Here is a 26,298-nt window from a genome sequence, read left to right on the forward strand (position 1 = left end):
TTTGAGCAAACTCCAGGAGATAGTGAAGGACAGGGAAGCCTGGCATGTTGCAGTCCACGGAGTTGCAAAGAGTCAAACACAACTGAGCTACGACGTGAACCTGCTGTGGTTCCTCTGGTCTACCCCTTTGGCCAGGCACTGTTCTGGCTACCAGGCCTGGATTACAGGGTCATAGCAGAAATGCAGATTCAGAGACAGGAGGGAGGACAGAGATGATCCACCTACAGACAAACTCCAGAGTCATCGCGCTCCTCCGAGGAATGACTCTCATCACAGTTTATCAGCATTTTAATTTTCCAAGTGTTCTACTACCCTGCTTGGCATCAATGAAAAACAAATTAAGCTTGAGGCACTCAGTGATAATTAGAATGATAATAAAAAAGAGCACCATTTATTGAGCACTTCCCATGGGCAGCTCATTGTGCTAAGTGCTTTCCAGTATCGCTGTTGTACTAGGGATAAACACAATTAATAAAACATGCTTCCTGCACTTGAGGAACCGGTGGCCCAGAAGAGGAGAAAGACATGTAAGCAAACAGTTACAATGCAACTCCATGATCAGCAGTAGATAGAATCTTCAGGTCTGACCTCCCTTTGTCTGTGGGGTCAGAAGACAGCAGGATGAAGGAAGGTGAACTCAGAAGCCTGGAGTACACACCCGAGTCCTGGCAGGCAGAAGCATGTAACTGAAGTTGAGGCACTTGGCCCCCATCTAGTGCAGTGAGACAGTGCCTCCCCTGGCAACAGCTACTGGGAAGTGGGTATGATTATGAAGTCTGGGTAAAGCCAAGGAAAGATGGTAACAATGTAAAAGTGATTTGGTTCCCTGTCAGGAGCTGATACAAATGAACCAAACACAAAATGATTTACTCCTAATGCTAATTATTCTTGACTACCTTGTCTGCCCGACTTAATGACCAGATGATACAGAGCTAACCTCTCTGAAAATGGCAAGGCCACGTGGAAGTTGTCATCTACAATGTTAATCAAAGCAGCACCTTTGGGTCTTAGGATTTCACACTAGAAGAGTGTGAAGGACCAACTGACTGCCTGAAACAGTCAGGCAGTGGCAGCAACTCTCTTAACTGCTTCCTCGACTGTCAGTGCCTGGGATGCAGCCTTGCATCTCATGCTCGTTGTCCTCCCCGTGCTTAGCACAGAGAAGATGCTCATCAGCTCAGCACTGCTGAAGGACACGAGGGGAGCTGAACTGCGAGCGAGCTCATCTTCGACATTCAGACACCAGGAGCCAGGGAGCCTGGATCACAGGGAGCGCTGGGCTCACCGTACCTCAGCCTGTGAGAGCTGCTCCTTCAGTTTCTCCACCTCTTCCCGAAGTTCCCGGATGACCTTCGCGTTGGGATCCTCATTCACCACAGCATGGTTAACAATCCTTTTGGCCCGATCTGCGTATCTCAGCGTGGAGAGGGTCTCTTCGTAGTTGTCTGCTGCTGGGCTAATGGTGGCGATCATGGAGGTCTGGCTGTTGCCCCCCAGATTGTCCTGCAACATATTTCAAATAGCATCTTAGAAACAGGGCCTGTTCCAGGCACAATGCAAGAGGGAAGCAGCAAATGTGTGCAGATGACCTTCTCTGTGAAGAGAACCTGATGTGGAAACGGGCTTCTATTTCACAAAAAATTTTGTGACAAGAGGAACGGTGATCTCTCTCTATTCACATCAAAGCACAATGCCTGTCAAACGGCCTTACAATGGAAAAATGGCAACGGGAATGAGTCTTCGTCCTTGCGTGTTTAGGGATCATAGTAACTACCGTCAGAAGTTCGCTGTGCTGTCTTTGGTTAGCTTTGCACACATCTGTCAGCTGTCACTACTGAAACAGCCAATTTCTAGCTGGAAAAGAACACGAGAGCAATGAATTACCTTAAGCAGCCAAGTGAGGACTGAGTCGCGATAAGGCACAAATTTGTTTTTACCCTTGCCAGCTGCCTGGTCAGCTAGCGATGAGATAACCAACCCCAAGGTTGTAAGTGATCTGCCAAGAAAAAAAGAAAAAAATTAGTTTTATGGAGAATTTATTTTGTTTATATAATAATCCTTCCAGGTACTAAGTATAAAATTATGCAAAACAGTAAGTCCTTAAAGTTGATCTCATCAAGTCTTCATTCGTGGAGAAGCTGAGAAAATGAAAAACAAAAAGTAACTCCCTTAGTTTAAAAGAATGAATTTAGAATCCCTGTAGAATCTATTTTGTTCAAGAGACAGGAGCTGTGAAACATTTCAGAACCTGGAAACATACATTTAAAAGATTCCTCAAGAGAATTATAATTTACTCTGAATATTATGTTTAAAGTCTCAACCATCTGCTCTTTGAGTCTAACCAGGACTACTCTGGCCTCTGATTTTCTAGGAGTAACCATGTAACTTGTAAAGCATACTTCCACCACAGGTTACAAGGTATATCCTGTTCATCTGCTTAAAGCTGGCAAGCTTTTTTCAATGTGGAGTTACCTTGGTTTAACAAAAACAAAGAACCACCCAAACAGAATCCTGGAAGCTTTCCCAGGCCTACTGAGTCACAACCAGTTAAAGGTATCTTCAGGCGATTCACGTGCACATTAAATTTTGAGAAGCGCTGGCTGAACAATACACAAAGTGATACATACATTCAGCTGCCAGGCCTATGAGTCTCAAAATGGTGCTGGGACCAGCAGCATCAACATGACCTGAGACCTTGTTAGAAACGCACTATCTCCAGACCCATGCAGACCTACTGAGTCAGGAAACTGAGCTTCAACAAGCCTTCCAGAAGATTCTAACGCAAGTAGAGTCTGAGAACCACTGGTGTAGGCTAATGAACTTCCCTTGGTGGAAGTGAAAGTGTTAGTCACTCAGTCGTGTCCAACTCTGTGACCCCATAGACTGCAGCCTGCCACGCTCCTCTATCCATGGGCTTCTCCAGGCAAGAATACTAGAGCGGGTTGCTGTGCCCTCCTCCAGGGGATCTTCCTGACCCAGGGCTCAAACCCACATCTCTTATGTCTCCTGCATTGGCAGGCAGGTTCTCTACCACCTGCGCCACCTGGGAACCTCACTGGTGGTTAATACATATTCTCTGTACTTGGAAAAAAGATCACCATGGAAACAACAGATTTGTGGTGTTGAAGAATGAAGGACAGCCTCATATCATAGTTAAGTACCAACTGTTCTTTTAAAAGAAATCAACTGGACTCCAAGTTTAGCAGCCAGAAAAGATCAGTCTCAGGACATCTCTCGGGACTGCTAGGAAGGTAACATGATACCACAAAGACAAAAGGTTTTGTAAATGATGAAAAAATTAAATGCTATTACTTATTTATAAAAACCAGGAAGATCAGCAGGCGACTAGAGGTTAGCAAGTGAACGACAACACAGCTTTCTTCCTAAGGTTAACAGTAGGTTTCCATTAAATAAGCTGAAAGGAGTAAAACCATATTTCCCACAAAATAACATTCTCCAAAGGTGAGTCACTGGAGAAGTCACTGAAATACAAAGCAATGCCAAGAGGCAGAAAATGAGCCAGAATTTTAATAACTAACAGCCGTTATTGCCAAGTGACATAAAGATGTACATCATAATTGACAAATTTAAAAGTTAAACAAATCCACCCCAAGAGAAACGAAAACATATGTCCATACAAAAACTTGCATAAGAATTTCATAGCAGCGATAGTCACAACAGCCAACAGTGTGGAACCAGCTCAAATGTCCATTGAATAATGAAGGGAAGAATAAAATGTGATATGTCCTTGCAGCGGAGCAGTATTCAGCCGTATGAGAGGAATGACGTTCTGACACGTGCGATAACATGAAGAACCTTGAAAATGATAAGAGAAAGAAGCCAAACACAAAAAGCCACTGTCCTGGGTTATATAGTGCCCCCCACCATCCAATTCATGTCCAGCAGAGCTTCAGGTGTGTCCTCTTGAAAATAAGGTCCTTGCATAGTTATTGGGTTAGCCAGAAAGTTCAATTAGTGACTACATTGTTAAATAAAGTTCTTGGTGAAAATGTCTTTTACTTTTCTTAAAGCTGAATGAGGAACGTCCCTAGTAGTACAGTGGATGAGAATCTGCCTGCCAATGCAGGGGACATGGGTTCAATCCCTGGTCCAGGAAGGGAGGTCCCCAACCAATGGCTAACAATTTTAAGAAAGAAAAATGTGCATGACCTATATGAAATAGAGGAAAAAAGAGTTCAATATAAGGCAAAAACACATTTCTGCCTAGAAAAAGAATATAGGGCATTTTTCACATTTTGCAACTACTGAAATGGAATTCTCATTTGGAAGCAATCCCTTGGACTATTCCTGATTTTTAATACCCATATGCAGCAGAAATTACTTTAATTCATACCATCCATAAAGAGCTCAGAGACTCAAGGGTCAATATCAGCAACTCTGAGGTTAACAGTGGTCCTACAACTCTATATAACTGAACAAGTTTATATATAAGCTCTATATAACTACACAAGCCAACAAAGGTCCATCTAGTCAAAGTTATGGTTTTTCCAGTAGTCATGTATGGATGTGAGAGTTGGACTATAAAGAAAGCTGAGCGCCGAAGAATTGATGCTTTTGAACTGTGGTGTTGAAGAAGACTCTTGAGAGTCCCTTGGACTGCAAGAAGATCCCACCAGTCAATCCTAAAGGAGATCAGTCCTGAATATTCATTAGAAGGGCTGATGCTGAAGCTGAAACTCCAATACTTTGGCCACCTGATGCGAAGAACTGACTCATTGGAAAAGACCCTGATGCTGGGAAAGATTTAAGGCAGGAGACAAAGGGGATGACAGAGGATGAGATAATTGGATGGGATCATCGACTCGATGGACATGAGTTTGAGCAAGCTTTGGGAGTTGATGATGGACAGGGAAGCCTGGCATGCAACAATCTATGAGGTCGCAAAGAGTCAGACACAACTGAGCAACTGAACTGACAGCTCTATATAACTTGCTCAGTTAGAGAAGCTTATCACTCAGAGGCCACACTCTTTACCTAACAGTGTGGACATCCTCAAAATAAGAACTTCATTTAAACCTATTATGGTCTCCTTGGAACAAAAAGAAATAAGCTGCAGAGTGAGTGGGACTCAGTGATGACTGAGAGGTCACCAGATCGCCAGTGACAAGGGGTCCATGCCAACACCCCCTACCAGGTCTCACCTAGAAGCAGTGATCTGGGGGCTTCTAGAATCCTAAACACCATTTGAAAGTTCAATGTCTGAAAGTTGAACACCAGGCTTATATATTTTAATGGAAATTTTACTTCCAGGGATCTTAAAATATAACAAAATCACTAATTATGGATCCTGCTAGTCCTGTCATCTCAGCCTGGAGGCAAATGAACAGCTCACCGATATCAGAATGGGTGGGAGTTTCTTGGCCAATTTTAGGGGCTGAAAAGGAATCTTTCTAATTCTAGCAGATCACTGTTCCTTTTCTGAACTTGCTGGAGGTATAGATGGTGTGCGTGGGTGCGTGCTTAATTGCTTCAGTCATATCCGATCCTGTGCTACCCCCTGGACTACAGTCCACCAGGCTCCTCTGTCCATGGGATTCTCCAGGCAAGAATACTGGAGTGGGTTCCCATGCCCTCCCCCAGGGGATCGTCCCGACCCAGGGACTGAACCGGCATCTCTTATGTCTCCTGCATTGAGTGGCGGAATCTTTACCACTAGTGCCACCTGGGAAGCCTGGAGATAGTGAGGAAGCTCCTAATCAGTAAATCTCTCACCATAAATTCTTGGCCATGGTGCTGGGGAGGAGAAGGGAGAGGGGCTGGCTGGGAGGAAGGAAGACTTAAGCCAGGAGATGACATCTATAAACAACTATCTATAACAAGGGAGAATTCGGGACCAAAAAGAAAGTAAATAAAACTTAGGTGGATCAAAAGCAAAATAAAGTAACTCATTGAAAAAAAATTGTCATATTCCAACTTTTTTTTTTTTTTTGCTTTTCTTTTGTCTAGTCAAAGCTATGGTTTTTCCAGTAGTCATGTATGGATGTGAGAGTTGGATTATAAAGAAAGCTGAGTGTCAAAGAACTGATGCTCTTGAACTGTGGTGTTGGAGAAGAGTCTTTCGAGTCCCTTGGACTGCAAGGAGATCCAACCAGTCCATCCTAAAGGAAATCAGTCGTGAATATTCATTGGAAGGACTGATGCTGAAGCTGAAACTCCAGTACTTTAGCCACCTGATGCAAAGAACTGACTCATTGGAAAAGACCCTGATGCTGGGAAAGACTGAAGGCGGGAGGAGAAGGGGACGACAGAGGACGAGATGGTTGGATGGCATCACCGACTCAATGGACAAGAGTTTGAGCAAGCTCCGGAAGCTGGTGATGGACAGGGAAGCCTGGCATGCTGCAGTCCATGGGGTCGCAAAGTTAGACACGACTGAGCGACCGAACTGAACTGATACCTTCCTTAAACCTAGTTCCCTTGAAACTCTAATCATCAGATTCCTTCCCATAGGAGTAGATATGATGTGACGTGAGTTACCTGTATTGTCTAGGATGGATTTCAAATTTATTTTACCATGTTTCCAGTTACTTTTTTCTAAGATCATAAGTGTAGTACTTATGAAACTTTATCAGAGCCAGGTGTGTATTTCTCTTTCTATAGACTGTGATCACCTTGGTAGCAGAGATGACTGTGCCTTGCTTACAATAAGCATGCATTCAATATTTACTAAGTTACAGGGAATCTAGAATACACTGAAGAACAGAACACGAACCTCTTTCTAGAAAGGACTAATTCAATGATGGTTTTGAATTAGTGGCTATTGGGCTATTGGCCCAATACCCATTTTCCCTTTCTCACTTGCTAACGGACACTTGAATATGCTGGGAAGCACACGTCAAGCTAAGAACTCTACAGAGTCCTCTGCAGCTTGGAGAAGCCATGAAGCACAGTTCTTGCCAATGAGATGCAGAGAGGGAGACATTTGTGGGAGGGGCTTCCAAGCAAGTTATGGTTCTCTGGATAAAAAGGCACATATTCAGCTTATAGAAGCTAGAGGTCCTTTCCCCATCTTGTTTGGAACAAAGACGTGGATACGATGCCTAAAATGGTAGAGCTGCCTTGGGATCGGGAGAACCACATGAACACACACTAAGGTTAGTACAGCTGTGTGCCTGATGGCATTTCTGAGGTACTGGACCAACCTCTGGACTTCTTTTTAAGTAAGAAGGATGAACTCATCACTTGGTTGTCACTGGAGTGGTTTTAGTTGCTTGCTGCTGCTGCATCGCTTCAGTCATGTCCGATTATGTGCGACCCCATAGAGGGCAGCCCACCAGGCTCCTCTGTCCCTGGGATTCTCCAGGCAAGAATACTGGAGTGGGTTGCCATTTCCTTCTCCAGTGTGTGAAAAGTGAAGTCACTCAGTAATCTCCAACTCTTAGCAACCCCATGGACTGTACCCTACCAGGCTCCTCTGTCCATGGGATTTTTCAGGCAAGAGTACGGGAGTGGGTTGCCATTTCCTTCTCCTTCTGTTGCTGGCAGCAGAATGTAATCCTTGGCTTTTACAGAATTAGCTGAAAAGTGATCAAGTTAGTGGCACAGAGTTTAGCACTCCTCCCCAGAAAGTCCCCACTCCTTACCAGAAAGGAGAAATGCAAAATGTGGCAAATTATGGGGAGAGGACAGCACCGTCATATGACAGGAAAGAAAACAGTGGTATCTACAGTATGGGCCTCACTTCCACTCACCACTGTTATCCAGTGACTGATGAAATCATTAAATCCAATGTTCACCCAATGAGTGTCATTCCCAATCTCATTTCCATTCCAATGATTGTGGTATAATTCAAAAGCCTGTCCTAACATTTCCAAAAACAGGTTCTTTTGCACATTTGTTCTGGACACTTTAAAATGTTATACCTAGAATTCTGACATCAAGTAAAATCAAGAATGATAGAGTTATATGAGATTCATGGCAGGTTCTCAGAGCTTTTAGCACTGGGAATCTCCAAAGGAAGATTTGCTGTTGTTGTTTTTTTTAAATATTAAAAAAAATTATTTATTTATTTTTGGCTGTGCTGGGTCTTCATTGCTGGGCGGGCTTTTCTCTAGTTTCGGAGACTGGGAGCTACTCTCTAATTGTGGTGTGTGGGCTTCTCATTACCGTGGCTTCTCCTGTTGTAGAGTACGGGCTCCAGGGTGGGTGGGCTCAGTAGCTGTGCTCACTCAAGAGCTTAGTTGCCCCACGGCATGTGGGATCTTCCAAGACCAAGGAACAAACTCATGTCTCCTGGATTGGCAGGCAGATTCTTTACCACCGAGCCACGAGGGAGGCCCTGAAATATTGTTTAGTTTATTTGGCCACGCTGAGTCTTAACTGTGGGATGTGGGATCTTCAGTTGCAGCATGTGGGATCTAGTTCCCTGACCAGGGGTCAAACCCATGCCCCCAGCATTGGGAACATAGAGTATTAGCCACTGGACCACCAGGGAAGTCCCTCTGAAGGAAGGTTTTATGAGTAATCTTTCTCCAAATTATTTATCTAGGGGTCATTTTCTCCCTAGAGCCACCTGAGGAACTAGTATTTCACAAGAATTCTTTGAGAGAGCCTAAAGGGACAATGGCACATTGCCCCAAAGATGTGGCTGCTACCTTCCAGGAGCAGATTTTTGCTGTGTCGTTTATGGGTCTCTTTGTGTTAAGATTTGTGGATATCTTTCTTCACATACGCAGACCATTCAAGGTACAAGTGGTAAATTAACAAGTACCACCACCTGCCCTTGAATAATGGACAGAAGGCAGGCCACTTTTACTCTTCCGAGATACAAGCTCATGTCGAGTTATGCAGGCAAAACCCACTGACATGAGGTTTCCGAGAAGAAATCAACAAGCGTCGTGGAGGGTACTCAAGAAGAAAAAAAGGAGGACTGGGTCACGTGAAACATTAGAAATACAGTACTTAAAATTTATGACAATATAAAATATAAGACAGAATCCTAGGGATAACATATATTAATATCCCTCGAACAAGTGTTCAGTAGAACCCATTTTTTAGAAATGTTTGGTATATACTCTATTAACCGCAGTAACTGAAATAGAAAAAAGGCTGGGAAAGATACTCATTAGATGAATACTGTTGGCATTTAAAGGTTGGCTGTTGCTGAGGATAAAACAGAACCATCTTTGGTGACATCCCTCGGGGTATGAGAGTGTCCCATGATATAAGTGAATTCTCAGAGAAGCTGAACCAGTCAGGCTCCAGCAGCAGGGAAAGACTTTGTCCTTCCACCCTCAGTAGAAGGGCGAACAGCAGACGGAGTGCCAGGTGTGTCCTCTGCGAAGACGGTCTCCAGACGACCCCTCCCTCCCCAGCCCTGAACAGGCCGCGGCGGAGCAGCCACACAGTGCCTTGGTGCTCCATGTGAAGGAATAATGTGCGCTGTTAAGCTCTTAAGAGCTTAAGGAGAGATGGAGCTCTTAAATCCACAGCCCATTAAGCAGACACTAATGTCTGTGTGAAGTCCCCGCCAGGTCTGCTTAAGAGGATTATTTGTGTTTCATCCAAAGAAACCCCAATAGGCGGCCGAGAGAAAGCTCAGGAAACATGTCAGAGTTCCTTCATTTTAGCCCTCCACTGGGCACTGACGTTAAGGCTTAGAAAGCCATTTGTGGAACTAATGGGCAGCAGTTTTGATACATGATTTATTTTCGTTACTAGGACACACTTACAGAGAGCTTCCGACGGGTAGGCCTGTTCGAAGTGGGCAATAAGTCGTCACTAATTGAATCCCCACAACAGCCCTACTCAGAGTGTTTCCTCATCCACATTTTACCGGTGAGGAAACTGAGGCACAAAAGGGTCACACCCTTAGTTTCTGTAACTAAGAAACTCCCGTGTCTCCTCTGGGAAGCCTCCCAAATCTTCCGGCTGTGTTGTCATTCATGACCCCACCACACCTTGTGTGTGAGTTTTATGACACTTAATGTATTAATATCACTCCCTCTCTTCTTCCACTCCGCCACCAAAGATCTCCTTCCTGACTGGACCTTGAACTTCCCGAGGCCAGGGTCTCATCTTAGTCACCCCTTTCTTCTCATCCCCAGTCAGTGTTTGACACTTATTTGCTAGACAGAGCAAAACAGTACAGGTCCATTTATCTCTTATCTGATAGCCTTAGGGCCATGTTTGTTTTGAAATTCAGAATGTTTTTGGATTTTAGGAAGTTCAGCGCATACACTTTTACATATGACCACCAGGGGGATCTGGGAGAGCAGCCCACAGTAAAATCCATGAACATTTCTACAGCTAAACATATGAATGGCCACACTAAACGAGTAAATAAAGACCATATGTGAAGATAAAGACCTCATTGAGTTCAGATGAGGGTTCACCAACAAGTGAACTATGAAGGAAACAGGAAAAGCATTTGGTTTTCAGAGCACTTTGGCTTCCCTGGTGGCGCAGATGGTAGTCTGCCTGCAGTGTGGGAGACTGGGGTTCGATCCCTGGGTCAGGAAGATCCCCTGGAGAAGGACATGGCAACCTACTAGGGTATTCTTCCCTGGAGTATTCCATGGACAGAGGAGCCTGGTGGGCTACAGTCCATGGGGTCACAAAGAGTCAGATATGACTGAGTGACTTCACTATGGATTCTGGAACTGCAGGTAAAGGCCTGTGGGCCCCTCTTTCTATGAAAGTCTCTAAGACAGCTGTGCAGACTTCATGGCAAGGTCATACTGTGAGATGTCTCATTAAACCAGAGACCACGTGGAGAGCTAGACAATACCTGGTGGAGACCTGGATCCGTGGTGGGTGCCTGGCATACATGGACCCACTCAGGGAGCTGAGAGAGACAGGTGGAGGGATGAAAACAGCCCTGGACTGAGCTTCAAGGGAAAAGGTTCAGACGCAGCTCCACTCCCTTCGAGCCAGTTATTTTGGGAAAAGCACAAGACCAACTTGGCAGACACCCATGGGCTGGTAAATGTGTCTTAAAAAAAACATTTTCATGCTTCAGTGCTGGGTGATATAGCACTTCTAATGTGCCTTTGCTTTTTCAGATAAAGTATTAATAACTTACTGTATCTCAACCTATGTGTTCCTCTTCGAGAGCAGTGATGATGCTATAAGAAATAATCACAGGGGTAGTGGCTCAAAACCACACAAATCATCTTATAGTTCTGGAAGCTGGAAGTCCAGAATGGGTTTCTCTGTGCTAACGGTTTCCTTGCCTTTTCCAGCTTCCATGGGTACCCCCATCTCTTGGCTCATGGCCCCTCCCTCCATCCACACGTGAGCAGTGAGCTATGAGGTCCTGCTCACCCCACGTCACTCGGACACTGGCTCTCCGACCTCCCTTCACTTGTAAGGAGCTCTGTGATTACAACAGATCCACTCATCTCACATGCTAGCAAAGTAATGCTGAAAATTCTCCAAGCCAGGCTTCAGCAGTATGTGTACTGAGAACTTCCAGATGTTCAAGCTGGACTTAGAAAAGGCAGAGGAACCAGAGATCAAATTGCCAACATCCATTGGTTCATCAAAAAAGCAAGAGAGTTACAGAAAAACATATACTTCTTCTTTATTGACTATGCTAAAGCCTTTGACTGTGTGGATCATAACAAATTGTGGAAAATTCTTAAAGACATGGGAATACCAGACCACCTTACCTGCCTCCTGGGAAATCTGTATGCAGGTCAAGAAGCAACAGTTAGAACCAGACATGGAACAACGGACAGGTTCCAAATTGGGAAAAGCAGTATGTCAAGGCTATATATTGTCACCCTGCTTATTTAACTTACATGCAGAATATATCATGCAAAATGCTGGGCTGGATGAAGCACAAGCTGGAATCAAGATTTCTGGGAGAAATATCAATAACCTGAGATATGCAGATAACACCACCCTTATGGTAGAAAGGGAAGAAGAACTAAAGAGCCTCTTGATGAAAGTGAAAGAGAAGAGTGAAATGGCTGGCTTAAAACTCAACATTCAAAAGACTAAGATCATGGCATCTGGTCCCATCACTTCATGGCAAATAGATGAGGAAACAATGGAAACAGTGAGAGATTTATTTTCTTGGGCTTCAAAATCACTGCAGATGATGACTGCAGCCATGAAATTAAGATGCTTGCTCCTTGGAAGAAAAGTTATGACCAACCTAGACAGCATATTAAAAAGCAGAGACATTACTTTGCCAACACAGGTCCGTCTAGTCAAAGCCATGCTTTTTTCAGTAGTCATGTATGAATATGAGAGCTGGACCATAAAGAAAGCTGAGCACTAAAAAGGTGCTTTTGAACTGTGGTGTTGGAGAAGACTCTTGAGAGTCCCTTGGACTGCAAGGAGATCCCACCAGTCAATCCTAAAGGAAATAAACCCTAAATATTCATTGGAAGGACTGATGCTGAAGCTGAAGCTCTAGTACTCTGGCCACCTGCTGCGAAGAATTGACTCATTGGAAAAGAACCTGATGCTGGGAAAAATTGAAGGGGGGAGAAGAAGGGGATGACAGATGATGAGATGGTTGGATGGCATCACTGACTCGATGGACCTGAGTTTGAGCAAGCTCTGGGAGTAGGTGATGGACAGGGAGGCCTGGTGTGCTGCAGTCCATGGGGTCACAAAGAGTCGGACAGAACTGAGCAACTGAACTCAACTGCACTGAACTGACCCAAATAATCTCATCGCAACATCTTTAATTTAATGATACCTGCAAAATCCATTTGTGAGGTAATCTATGCACGTTTTGGGAATTAGGACTTGGATGTATTTGGGGGGCAAGGAGGCAATATTCTGTCAACAATAAAGTTCCTCTTGCATCCCGACATCTAATGTTCCAGACACATAGTAGAGGCCTACTCAGCTTTTATTCATATGATATAAATGTATATTTCCAACCATCAGTTTCCTCATCTTTAAACAGAGATGTAAATACATATAATGAACCTCACATGAAATAATGCATGTGAAAGTGTCCCCAAATTAAAAACCACCCTAAAAATGTAGGTATCTCACAGACTAGTAGTAAGGAATACATACATCCATTTGTGAAAGAGCCACATAAGGAAAGACAGCAGGATGCTAAGAGAAATCCATTCAATTCATTAAGTCATAATGGAAAAGAGCTAGTAGCTGGAATATTTAAATCATGTTATGTGTGGCCTTGAGGTAGTCCAGTTTGAGACACTATACAATTTAGTGTCCAAATCGGGGGTGGGGGGGCACTATTAATATTTCCTCTGGGACAAATGTATCAATCAGGACTCTTCCAGGCCAACACAACACTTGGGCAGCTCAGCGAGTGAGCCTTGGCTCTGGAGCCAAATTACCTACAACCAAGTCTAAGAGCCACGCTTGGAGCCCTGTGACCTTGGATGTATTACTTAACAGCTCTCTGCCTTGGTTTCCTCATCTGTAAAACAGTGACATGAAGCTCAGGTGAATTATTACATACAGAGTACACAGTAGAGTGCCTAGGATCCATTAAGAGGTCAATGGAGTTAGTGGTTCTTACTCATCAAGGCCAGCCATACTCGAAGTTTCCATGAATCCAGAGAACTCCCAGCGTGTTCCCCAGGGCGCAGCCACAGGCAAACAGCTGGCGTGGCTGAGCGCCAGTAAACAAACCCCCAGGAGGGGTTGACAATCTTTTCTTTGGTGCCTGCTTCCTCACACCCCCATCTCTGTTTCCCCATCCTGGTGCTTGCTCTCATTTATTTATTTTTTTCTGTATTTTTAAAACTTTTAGTTTTATATTGGCGTATAGCTGATGAACAATGCTGTGAGAGTTTCAGGTGGAGAGCAAAGGGACTCAGCCATACCTATCCACGTATCCATTCTTCCCTAAGCTCCCCTCCCACCCAGGCTGGCACAGAACACTGAGCAGAGTACCCTGTCTTGCACCTTTTTTAGAATGCAGAGCTGTATGCCAGTCTGGGCTCCTACAATGCTTTGTCATGCAGCAGAGCAAAATCCTTTGTTATCAGAGCAAGAGACAGAATGACTGGGAGTTGACCCCCTCAAGCAGCAGCCTGTGCAGTGAGCACAGCCACGTCCATTTGTTAGAGGGGGTGATATTTCACCGCTACTTTTGCAAACTTTTGTGAGACTACAATGTGCTAGTGCCATTTTGTAATGCAAGCTGCACAAAGATGTTCCTGAATCTATTACCTCTTGTCCCCTTCTGTCCTAAACAAAACCTCAAGTTATTTCTTTTTCATTAATTTTTTCTTGGAGTATAGCAGCTTTACAACGTCGCGCCAGTATCTACTGTACGGCAAAGTGAATCAGCTATATGGTATACATATAAACCCCAACTTATTATGTCTCAAAAGAAACATACAAGTACAAACCATGTTTCTTTCTGCTGAACCTGAAATAATGATTATGCTGTTTACACAGCTATAAAAATAATAGCTAGAGCCATTAATATTTCTTCAGTGCATACTACATGTCAGGCATTGTTTTAAGCACATTCCGGGCACTTAATCCCCAACAACTCAATGAAGCAGATCTATTATTGTCCTCATTATACAGATGAGAAAAATGAAGCACACAGAGGTACATTCACTCGCCCAGGATACATATGCATCTAGTAAGTGGAGGAGAGGCAGGAATGAACCCGGGGAGTCCTGCCCAAGCATACATGCCTAAAAGGGCCAACTGTGCTCCCTCTCATGCTGGGGAAGACAGACGTCTCTGGCTTATCAGGGGCATCCTTGGATAGCACGTCCCAAAGAACCAGTCCTTCGGGACTTCCCTGGTGGTCCAATGGCTAAGAGTCCACCTTCCAATGCAGGGGACGTGGGTTCGATCCCTGGTCGGGGGAACTAAGATCCTACATGCTACAACTAAGACCAATGCAAACAAATAAATAATTTTAAAAAATAAAAGAGCAAATCCTTCATCTGTGCCTTTGCTGTATCTTCCAGGTGGAAAGCCTTCACCTCCTCGTCCACTGGGCCAGTTCCTACACACCTTGTACCCCTCAGCTCTCCTTCAGCCTTCACATCCCCGGGCACGCTACAGGCACTCAGGGCAACGAATGAGCTTTCAGGATGGCAGTTACTCTGTAACTGTTACTTTTGGGGGGAAGTTATTGTTTTTGTTGTTTAGTTGCTAAGTCGTGTCCAACTCTTTTGGGATCCCACGGACTGTAGCCCACCAGGTTCCTCTGTCCATGGGATTTCCCAGGCAGGAATACTGGATTAGGTTACCATTTCCTTCTTCAGGGGATTTTCCTGATCCAGGGATTGAACTTGCATCTTCTGCATTGGCAGGTGGATTCTTTTACCACTGAGCCACCAGGGAAGACAAGTGTTAGCCTTATGGAGGGGGTTGAAGTAGATTTTCTCTTTAGAATAAGCTCCTAGAGTTAGATCTAAGATATGATTTGATTTATAAAACTACAACTTGCATTGACCTAAGAGAAATTACATTATACAATGATATTCTGAGCGTTTGTATGGACAATGTTGGAGCCCGGCTGCCTCGTGCTGTTTCACTTAAATAAACCTCATGCATCTCAACAAAGGCAGGCTGATGTTTTTCTTCGACCCAGTTCAGTAAAGCTACACAGACTCTGAATCACCTGTGATCAGAGCCATCTGACCCCTGATAAGGGGACCAGTTGCCCAGACACACAGGAAGCTGGTGGGACGCTGGGGTTTACCGTGGGAATCGCACAGACCCCTTACTTGTTAATGTTGCTGCCTTCTTTCAGGCGCTCTCCCGCAGCTCCGGTTTTAGACACTCTCTCGCTGCCCGCCAGGTCCACCAAGCTCACCTTGCTCACCTTCTCCCCTGAGTTCTAGTTGTGGGAGACGAGAGAGAAACAACAGCCACACATGAGTGCAGAAACCACACACCTGCATAGACGTCAGCACCACCACTGAAGCCATCTTGCTTTAAGGAGGCAAACTTGAGAAGATCTTAAACGGTAAGAAGAGTTCTTTGGACTAGCAGCTTTAGGGTAAAAATTAAAGTTGGTATGGCAGCCTGGGATTCTGTTCTGTAGCTGGGTAGCAAGGGCACTGGCCTTTCCAGGATATATTCAGAAAGCTTTTATGCGTCTATGAGTACATTCCAGGACGTGAGGATTCCTGCACATTCAGGTCAAATACCTCACTTTTCTTTTTTAAAGGCTATATTTAGGCTGAATGTCGTGGTTTCCTCTTTCATATTCTTTAATGACTATGAGGTAAACCCAGCTGTTTCTAGGGGAATTTCACTATGGAAAGATACATATTAAAGTGGTATGGTGAAAGCATCATGTCTTTAGAGAGTTTATACAAGGATTCCAGTTTTCTAACATTATATATAAAGCTGTTGCTTTGTTTAGTCGCTGAGTCTGACCCTTTTGCGACCCCATGGACTACAGCCCACCAGGCTCCTCTGTCCATGGGATTTCCCAGGCAAGAATACTCGAGTGGGTCGCCATTTCTTTCTCCAGGACCTCCTCGACCCAGGGATCGAACCCACATCTCCTGCATTGGCAGGTGGGTTCCTTACCAAAGAGCCATCAGGGGAGCCCTACATATGTAAAGTAAGACCTAACAAATTACATGATGTAAGCAGAGTAGCTGATCTAGTAACCAGAAGAGCTGGCTTAACGTTCTTGGGAACCAAATCCAGCCACGGAGCGGTTCACCCAGGCAGGTACTGTGAGTCCCTTCACCGCCACCCAAAGTTCTACCTGATCGCTCACCCCAGACTGCAGGTCGAACAGTGTCTGCGTGATGACGATGTTGAACACGGCGTGGGAGCGGCTGCTTTCTTCATTCATGTTGGTTGCAGCTACCGTCCGAGACTTGTTTCCCTCAGACATCAATGACTCAATGTCCTAGAGGCAGGCACAAGAAAAACATTATGAGCAAAAACCCCCTCAGAACAGCGTCCTGCCCACCCGTGGATGTACTCATTATGATGCATTCCGTCACCACCCTTGCATGTAAACCTCCCACCTCTCTTCCACAGAGCCCGGCTCAAACTCCCACTCCCTCAGCGCTTTCTAGTGGATGAAATGTTTCACCCATTCCTTCCAAACTGCAACTGTCTTCTTTCTCTGTTGAGTACCTATTTTTCCCTCTGCAAGTTCCTAAGGAGAAAAGAGCTAACATTTACTGTGCTCAGATACTCAATAGCCATGATGACCTTATTTTATTCTGACTCTCTCGCACAGCTCTCTCCTGTATGATTAGTAACCTCCCTTTTCCAACAAGGGGCTTCCCTGGTGGTTCAGACGGTAAAGAATCTGCCTGCAATGCAGGAGTCTTGGGTTCAGTCCCTGGGTTGGGAAGATCCCTTAGAGAAGGGAATGGCAACCCACTCCAGTATTCTTGCCTGGAGAATCTCATGATCAGAGGAGGCTGGCGGGCTACAGTCCATGGGGCTGCAAACAGTTGGAGATGACTGCATGACTAACATTTTCACTCAGTGAATTTCCAACGCCGTGGCTCTCCCAGGACAGGGAATTTTCCTTATTCAACTCTATACAACTTGCTTTAGAACACCCGGAACCTAGGACTCTTAAACAATGTTTGATGAATATTACTAAAGAAGTATTTACCTGATTATACACACAGGACACTGAAGTTCATGGAGGTCAAATAACTCTTCCCACATCTAATAAGAGGCAGTTGTTTGCTTTTTAGTTGCTAAGTCATGTCAGACTCTTTTGCAATCCTATGGACTGTAGCCCACCAGGCTCCTCAGTCCATACGATTTCCCAGGTAAGAATACTGGAGTGGGTTGCCATTTCCTTCTCCAGGGGATCTTCCTGACCCAGGGATGGAACCCACATCTTCTGCTTGGCAGGCGGATCCTTTACCACTGAGCCACTTGGAGAGCCCACTAAGAGGCAGAACTGGATACAAATCATGGATGTCCCAGCTCTTACTAATAAGTGACAGGAGGAGACGGTCACTGCCCCCAGTGACGCTGAGCCAGGCACCTAAGCAAAAGTGCTGACTTGGCACTTTCCCGTCATAGGCGTCTTTGTTAATTTCTGGATCTCACTGATGACGGAGTGATAACTGCCCTTTATTTCTGATTTAAGCAGTACTAAAACTATCTACGTTTAAATGGCTGAAGAGAGTTACCTCACAGATTAATTTTAGTTCTACTGAGTCTGAAGTGATGCGGAGACAAATAACACAGAGATGGCGCTTCTAAGTAGATAGATGTGTTTACTCATTTATTTATCGGCATTCTTTGGTAACAGATAGGCTTTCTTTTATGGGATTCCCAGAGCAATGACAATAAAAATACAGACAAAATATCAAGCCAGGATGTGAGAAAGCACAGAAGTCAAGAAGTAGGAAAAAGAAACAGATCAGTCAACAGAGGGAGATCAATTCAGAAAAACAGAAGAATCAGAAGAGTGAAAAGTAATGCAAACTAAGACTGGAGACACTGTCAAAGAGAAAGGGTTGAAATAACTACCAAATAGTGTTTACATCTGTCCAGAAGGACATCACTGGCAACCTCAGGGAGGAGAATTTCAATAGAGTGTTATTCATGAAAATATTCAGCAACCTCAGGATGCTGGGCCCCCCAGCAACACTGCAAACCCTTCAAAATCAAGCGGCTTGAAGACTGTGATTAAAAGCCTTTATTTTCTGTTTGAGGTGGTTGATACTGGGTTTCTAAGACCATGAATTGTAACAATATGCTATAAAGCATTCACATAAAAATATATTCAACATGATCTACACACTTCAATTTACTGTCAGCTTTTAATGTCTTTCTTTTTTTTTTAAATGACACTTACCTCAAAACTAGTGACAGCCAGTTGGGATAAACCATCTACATATGGTCCCAAAACTTTATGCTCTCGAACTTTAAGAGACTGTCTACTCCTTCAAGAGAAAGGAAAAAGGAATGAATTAATCATACCCAACCTGAAGCTTTTCTCTCTAAAAAAAAGTACTTGCAAAAGTACTCAGAAATTAAGATTGCAATTTCAAAAGAATTTTTCTTTTAATGATCAAAAACTATTCTAAAAGCTACTTTACTTGGATTAGCAAAACAGCATGCCTTATGAGGACTGTCTTTTATACTTTGATTTCTATTTAAAGTAACATACTATTTCAAAAATTCTATCTCTACTCCCAAACTAAACAACCAGCACACAGAATACTAGGTTAGGCTAACTTGTTTTAGTAGATGAACTTTAATTTCATATGGAGTGGGGAGAGGGGAGCGAAGCAAAGAACAAACAAATGAATTTAACCTTCAGGCTATTTTATAAGTAAGCATATTCTCAATAAGTAATGTCTTACAGTTTTAAGCAAGAATTGAACAATATTAAAATGTTTTATTTTTAAGTTACCCTTTCATATTAGGAGCATTGATTTATGCTGATCTGTGCTGACCATTTTATACAAAAAATGATGTTACAGGATAGCAGTTGTTTGTGCTGCTGCTGCTGCTAAGTCACTTCAGTCGTGTCCGACTCTGTGTGACCCCATAGACGGCAGCCACCAGGCTCCCCCGTCCCTGGGATTCTCCAGGCAAGAACACTGGAGTGGGTTGCCATTTCCTTCTCCAATGCATGAAAGTAAAAAGTGAAAGTGAAGTCACTCAGTCATGTCCGACTCTTAGCGACCCCATGGACTGCAACCTACCAGGCTCCTCCATCCATGGGATTTTCCAGGCAAAGTACTGGAGTGGAGTGCCATTGCCTTCTCCGTAGTTGTTTGTAGTTACTGATATTTATCCTATATTGAGAACTGGCTCTGCTGGTCAAGATTTAGGACTCTTGAATTTTTAAATGGCAAACCTGGTTTGGGACCCACTTGAAGAGCTTATCAATAGACAACTGAGATGAAAAGTAAAACTACATAATATATTTTATGGCCATATTGCATTTTGTCACATATTTCATGGCATCAGATACTGATGACTTTTTCAAATCAAGAGTCAATGCCTAGCATCACTCAAGTGTGGAAAGAAGAAACTAACAATGAGCACATCCCTAAATCTAGACTTTGCTCCCTAAAAATTTCTCAATCTTAATCTCACAACTCCATAAAGCAGGTTTTACTAACTTTATTTTAAGCTTGAAGAATGCAATATGACAATGAGCAATTCTGTTGTATTCAAAACAAGGGCAGACCAAGTGCACAATTTCAAGAGAGCTGCCTAGCTGCCCATGCCTCCAGAACCTGGCTCACTCTGTTCGCATAATCAGAGATTATCGCTATTCGTGGGCAAGAAAAAGTAAATCAAGCACAATATTAAGTCCTTCTGATGGTGTCTAACATTTGGGATTCTTGTACACCACTGGGGGGAGTGTAAATTGGTACAACTATTTTGGGGAACAGTTTTGCAATACCAAGGCTGAAGGTTCCACAGCTTGTGACCCACAACTCCACTCCTGGATGCATTCCCTAGAAACTCCTGCATTTGCACACCAGGAGGAATGTACAGGAATGCTCAGAGAAGGACAGTCATGATAAAAAATGGAAACCACAGGAACAAGAGGAGATAGAATAAATAAATTATGGTATCTCATACAATGGAATACCAAAGAGCAGTAAAAATTAATGAATTACTACTTCATACATCAGAACAAACAAATCATTGAGGGGGAAAGTAGCAAGTCATCAAAGGACACATGTATTATGAAGCCATGTACAGGTAAAAACTGTGCAAAATTATGCATAGACTCTTAAAGAGAGGAAGATAATGAGCAACATAAAAACATTCCATTTATTAAGCCAAATGGTGAGCAGAACAGTCATTGATTTTTATTATTCTTTATATCTTACATGTATTATAAATGTTCTTTCATATGCATTACACAGTTATTAGCTAAAAGTAAAAACATTTCTGATGACTGGGTCACTTCCTTGCCATCCATAATTTTTATCTTATACCTCTGATTATACCCTTGATTATACAGCTGCTGAATGCATTTTTAAAATACTTTTAATAACATGAAAAAGTATTCATCATATTATATAAAAAATTCAGGCTACTGAATTGTATTCAGAGAAGAACCTCAACACACACACTACATACCTACTCCATAGATCTGAGACACCAAAATGCATAAAGTGTTAACAGCAGTTATTTTTGAGTGATGGGCTTATAGGCCATTTTTATTTCTTCTTACGTTTTACCTATTTTCTAAATTTCTATATATATTATTCTTAAATCAATAAAAATTTTAATTAAAAGGTAAATGGCCCTTTCCTTCCTCTATGAATCAAACTCATCTGGTTTTTATCACCTAGCTTTTAAAAAATACAGATGCCTGGGTTTCTTCCTGGGTCTACTGAATCATCAGCCCTAAGGGAGGGGCTCAGGCCAGTGTTGCATTCAAAAGCCTCCGAGTGATTCCAATGTACATTCCCAGAAGAAAATGGCTTGTCTAGGCCAGGTCGCTCAAAACCTTCGACCGCTTTACCTCCAATTAGAGCAGATGGAAAGACCACTGTGTCATTCTTAACTCAACGAATAAATATGACTAAACCATAGTGGCAAAAATACCAAAACAGTAAAAACAGTCGTCTAAATGGCATAGGTAAGCAACTTTATACATGAGCGTAGGATAAACTATGAATCCTGGGTATACCGACAGGCTTTATGAAGCTGATGATCTCTCAGTAAACGAACTGAAACGGGAGTGGTGACCGAGGGCTTCAAACACATAAACTCACTTGCAACTTTAACTTCAGGATCATTTAGAACTACTACCCCCGTTACAAGGTTCGTGTCAACCACTAACTTACCCTTTGGGGTCTAAAAGGTCCCGGACTTTCTCATTATAAATTTCCATATAGGATACTTCCACTTTAAAAGTCTGTGACTCATTCTGCTCCAGAGAGATCCTTTGAAATAAAGCACAGCAGAGCCTTGGGATGAGGCCTCGCTGCTCAGCATTGCCCATCATGGAGAAGGATTTTCCTGAGCCTGGAGAAAGGTGAGCAGAAAGAGAGGAGGATGGAAGAGGAGGCAACGTGTAACGCTTCAAACGTACAAGTGTGTCCTACACATTGACCAAGGTCACACAGCAGAAGCAGAGAGACAAACTGGCCCCCAGAGCCAGGCCCTCGGACACCAGAGTTACTATTCTTTCTCTTACGCTCCTGACCGCCAGTCTGACTTTTACTGTGAGACCCAGAGGGTACCTCCTTTACAGATGGATGCGTACTAATGGAAGCACTATACTATGCTATGCTAAGTCGCTTCAGTTGTGTCCGACTCTGCGACCCCATAGACAGCAGCCCACCAGGCTTCCCCATCCCTGGGATTCTCCAGGCAAGAACACTGGAGTGGGTTGCCATTTCCTTCTCCAATGCATGAAAGTGAAAAGAGAAAGTGAAGTCGCTCAGTCGTGTCCAACTCTTAGCGACCACATGGACTGCCGCCTACCAGGCTCCTCCGTCCATGGGATTTTCCAGGCAAGAGTACTGGAGTGGGGTGCCATTGCCTTCTCCGAATGTAAGCACTACCGATACGTAATCTTTAAAAGTCTATATAGCAAAAAGGAACTACTGTATAGTATAGGGAACTCTGTTTGAGATTATGTAATAGCCTAAACATGTATAACAATCATTTGGCTGGACACCTGAAACTAACAGTTAATCAACTATACTCCAACATATGAGAGAAAGTTTTAAAAAGTGCATAAATAATCAACTATACATCAAGTAATATTAACATATTTGACCCACAAAATATTTCACACTTTTGAAAGTGCTTTGCTATATATTCTCCTTGATATCCCATGACATGACAATACACAGTATTGTTATCATTTAATTAATTTATTCCAACTTTATAGTTGAAATAATGGGTGGCTCACAGTGTTAATTTCTGAACTACTAGTCTAGTTTTGTTTAATAACCTATCATCACTTCTATATCCTGGTGAAGTCCTCTGTATAGGATGATAGATACTAAGAGTTTTTCTACAGTTTTTCACTATAACATTTGTACTAAGAAACTGGTAATTATTTTCCTAGCTCAAATACAGGTTAGAACTATAATTTAGGAAAATGACACTTAATAGTTTGAAACTAGCATGCTCACTAACACTTAAATTACTTCATTCCACAACTGTTGAACCTTCAAAAAGATTACTTTTGATCATTTAATTCAGCTAAACCTGTGAAGTCAGAAGCATTTTTCTACAGCTTCCCAAAGTGTTTTCTATTTCTATGTTTTAAGAAATGCACATTTAATACCACTGACTGTAAAGAAAAGCAGCTCCTTACCTGTCTGTCCGTATGCAAAAATGCAAGCATTATACCCCTGAAAGGCTTTTTCAAGAATTCCTTCCCCAAGGCACTTGAAAACCACTTCTTGACCTAAAAAACAAAAATAAAAAGACTGATTTTTCTTGACATATTTGTGTTAGTAACTGAGCCCCAGTCACTAATAACATGCTCTCAATCCAAAAAAGATGTTGAGTGTATTGCATACTTACTCTGTGCAGGGCTGTGGATTGAGAGCATAATGAATGCAATTTTATTATTTATTCTTCTACACCATAACCCAGTACCTGGGACAATTTATCATTCTACCCACTGCTTCCCTCTAAGACATTTCTCTTAAGTTTCCTGTCCATTGTCTGTGGGTCATATGGAAGCATCATTTGAATTTGGTTTAGTTCCTTTTCCTGAGTCAGTATGAAAGTGTCATTCAATATAAACTGCCTTGTCTCCCCACCTGGGTTCTGAGCTTCTGATGAGCAGGAACCATGTCGCCCACATCTTGGTATGTGTGTGCCCCTCTGCACCTAGAGTGGTGCTAAGTACATGCCACGTGCTGAGAAACCGTTCATCGCTGGTAGAGGGGGTGTGCTGAGCACAGATAACCCACATGTGTTCCCATGGGGGTTAGGGAACAAGTTCTCATCCGTGAGTCTTTCTAAGTTCACTGTGACTCCTGGGGGTGTTCTGTCATGGACTATTTATGTCATGTAGTGCCCAGGTGAACAGTAAAGGTGTGAAAATCTTTTAAAACATTTAATTAGGCATTTACCGCCTTTTAAAATTGATGTCTTTCTAACATGCAATCCCCACCATCAAGAGAATTAAAGTGATTTTCTCTTTCCTCTGTGCAGAAATTACTGGTTGAAGTACCTTTTTCCTCTACTGGAGCCCCTGACTGATGTCAGTCCATAATCTGTTTATCTCTGTAATTCTAGTGCCTAGTATGAAATGCTTAATAAATGTTTGTCCAGAGAATTAGTCAGTTTAATCTTTTTATCCAAATGACAATTCCTTTTACAGTTGGAAATAATGCAATATAACATAAGCTCTTGAGTGTATGTTTTTCTTTCATGCATCTGATTTTAGCAGTCCCATTATGTTATGACATACCACAGCTGCAGAATGGGACTCAAATTAAAAGTGTAAACACGAAACAATATTTTCAATCATCAGGTTGGCAAAAAAAAAAAAAAAAACCACACAATACATGACAATATCCAATATAGCTGAACTGAAGAAATAGGTATTTTCATAAACTGTTGATGGGAGAATGAACGAATGCAGCCATTCTAAGGAAACCCTCACGGTGCCAAGAAAAAGGAATATGTCCTCGCTCTCTGGCCCACTATGGGGCATCTGCCCTAGAGACCTAATCCCCAAGTGACCCCAGTAAAAGGATGTTCACACAGCATTATTTATAATACTGAAAGTTGGAATCAAGTTAAACGCCAATTAGTAAGGGAGTAGTAGATGCATAAAATGTATTTTATATGATGGAATATTTAAACATACCATCTTAAAAAAAACAAGCAAAACAAATCTATGTGTTTAAGCAATGCTATGGCACCCCACTCCAGTACTCTTGCCTGGAAAATCCCATGGACAGAGGAGCCTGGTGGGCTGCAGTTCATGGGGTCGTGAAGAGTCAGACACGACTGAAGTGACTTAAAAGCAGCAGCAGCAGCAGAATTCAAAAACACTTGAGTTTTTTTAAAAAGTTGTGTTCAGACTGTACATATAATGTAAAAATTTATGTCCAATAGTATGTATATGTGTTCTCTATGTGTGCTAAAGTTAAAGAAAAAATTGGATCAGAAGAAAATGTACCAAATTTATATAAACTTATTTCTCAACTTCTGACTTCTACCAAAGAGGCATGTAAAACATGTTGGTAGAATATGTGGATTTTTTTTTTTTTTAGAAGAATATAACTGTAAGGGGCTTCCTAAAAATAAGGGTTAGGAAGACTATCCGAAGACTATGTGTATGCGCACATATACAAATACATGGAGAAGAATAAAGTACTGTCAAAATTCTTATCCACTAAAGACACATTTCCAAAATTGCCTTTATGTTATAGTTAAGTATAAGAGTCTTGTGCTCATTAAGAAAATATCTGGAAGTTGGAGCCTATTATACAGATTGAAGTAAGTCAGAAAGAAAAACACCAATACAGTATATCAATGCATATATATGGAATTTAGAAAGATGGTAATGATGATCCTATATGAGAGACAGCAAAAGAGACACAGATATAAAGAACAGACTTTTGGACTCTGTGGGAGGGTGGGATGATTTGAGAGAATAGCATTGAAACATGTATATTACCATATGTGAAATAGATCGCCAGTCCAAGTTTGACGCATGAAACAGGGCACTCAAAGCCGGTGCACTGGGACAACCCTGAGGGGTGGGATGGAGAGGGAGGGGGGAGGGGGGTTCAGGATGGGGGACACATGTATACCCATGGCTGATTCATGTCAATGTATGCCAAAAACCACTACAATATTGTAACATAATTAGCCTTCAATTAAAATAAATTAATTAATTTTTAAAAAAAGAAAATATCTTACCCACCCTGTTGCCAATCTTTCATATCCATTGATATTTTTTTCTCATATATTTCCTCAAAGGACTTTCCTTATTCCACATGTATTCCCAAGGCCCATGCCAAAACAGCCTTAAATCTGGACCTGAGCCCTGTAGTGCAGAATTACACTACACCCCGGTTGCGTAGGGGAACGAAACACAGCTTCTGCTCAGGCCTGTGCGAACTGATGGTGGTTCCTAGCCAGGACCCAAGTGCCATCGAAAGCCTTCAAAAAGCACCGCCTTCTTGGCACAGACAGATGAATGGAGCAATCTCGTTTGATCTTCCACACTGGTTAACCAGCCCCCAGGAAGGGAGTGGGGTGAGGGTGGGGACAAGATGCTTTAAGACTTGGCTGGATCAAACATCCTGACTGTAATTCATGATTTTGACTCATATTTAGTAACTTGAAAAAAAAAAAAAAGTATGAATTTGACTCAATGAAAAGGACTTAACTGCGGAGAAGCACTATGGTCAAAGAGCTTTTATTCTGGTTTCACGGAGTTTGAAGTCATTA

At 42.7% G+C, this 26,298-nt stretch overlaps 1 protein-coding gene across 14 annotated transcripts in view; it reads right to left on the reverse strand.

The window, feature by feature from the left end:
- KIF13A (kinesin family member 13A) overlaps positions 1–26,298 on the reverse strand; it is a 199,991-nt gene that overhangs the window by 62,102 nt on the left and 111,591 nt on the right. For 9 of the 14 annotated variants that reach the window (XM_044927488.2, XM_044927486.2, XM_044927481.2 and 6 more), the window contains exons 5-11: positions 23,192–23,284; positions 21,705–21,885; positions 18,737–18,824; positions 16,661–16,807; positions 15,663–15,775; positions 1,885–1,996; positions 1,291–1,503 (exon numbers count right to left, since the gene is read on the reverse strand). In XM_044927488.2, the coding sequence (XP_044783423.2) occupies positions 1,291–1,503; positions 1,885–1,996; positions 15,663–15,775; positions 16,661–16,807; positions 18,737–18,824; positions 21,705–21,885; positions 23,192–23,284 (947 nt within the window). The remainder of the gene's footprint in view (positions 1–1,290; positions 1,504–1,884; positions 1,997–15,662; positions 15,776–16,660; positions 16,808–18,736; positions 18,825–21,704; positions 21,886–23,191; positions 23,285–26,298) is intronic. The other 5 variants (XM_044927484.2, XM_044927511.2, XM_044927508.2 and 2 more) reach the window with 1 other exon arrangement.

The sequence above is a fragment of the Bubalus bubalis genome, chromosome 2, assembly GCF_019923935.1.
Source record: "Bubalus bubalis isolate 160015118507 breed Murrah chromosome 2, NDDB_SH_1, whole genome shotgun sequence".
Taxonomy (NCBI): Eukaryota; Metazoa; Chordata; class Mammalia; order Artiodactyla; family Bovidae; genus Bubalus; species Bubalus bubalis.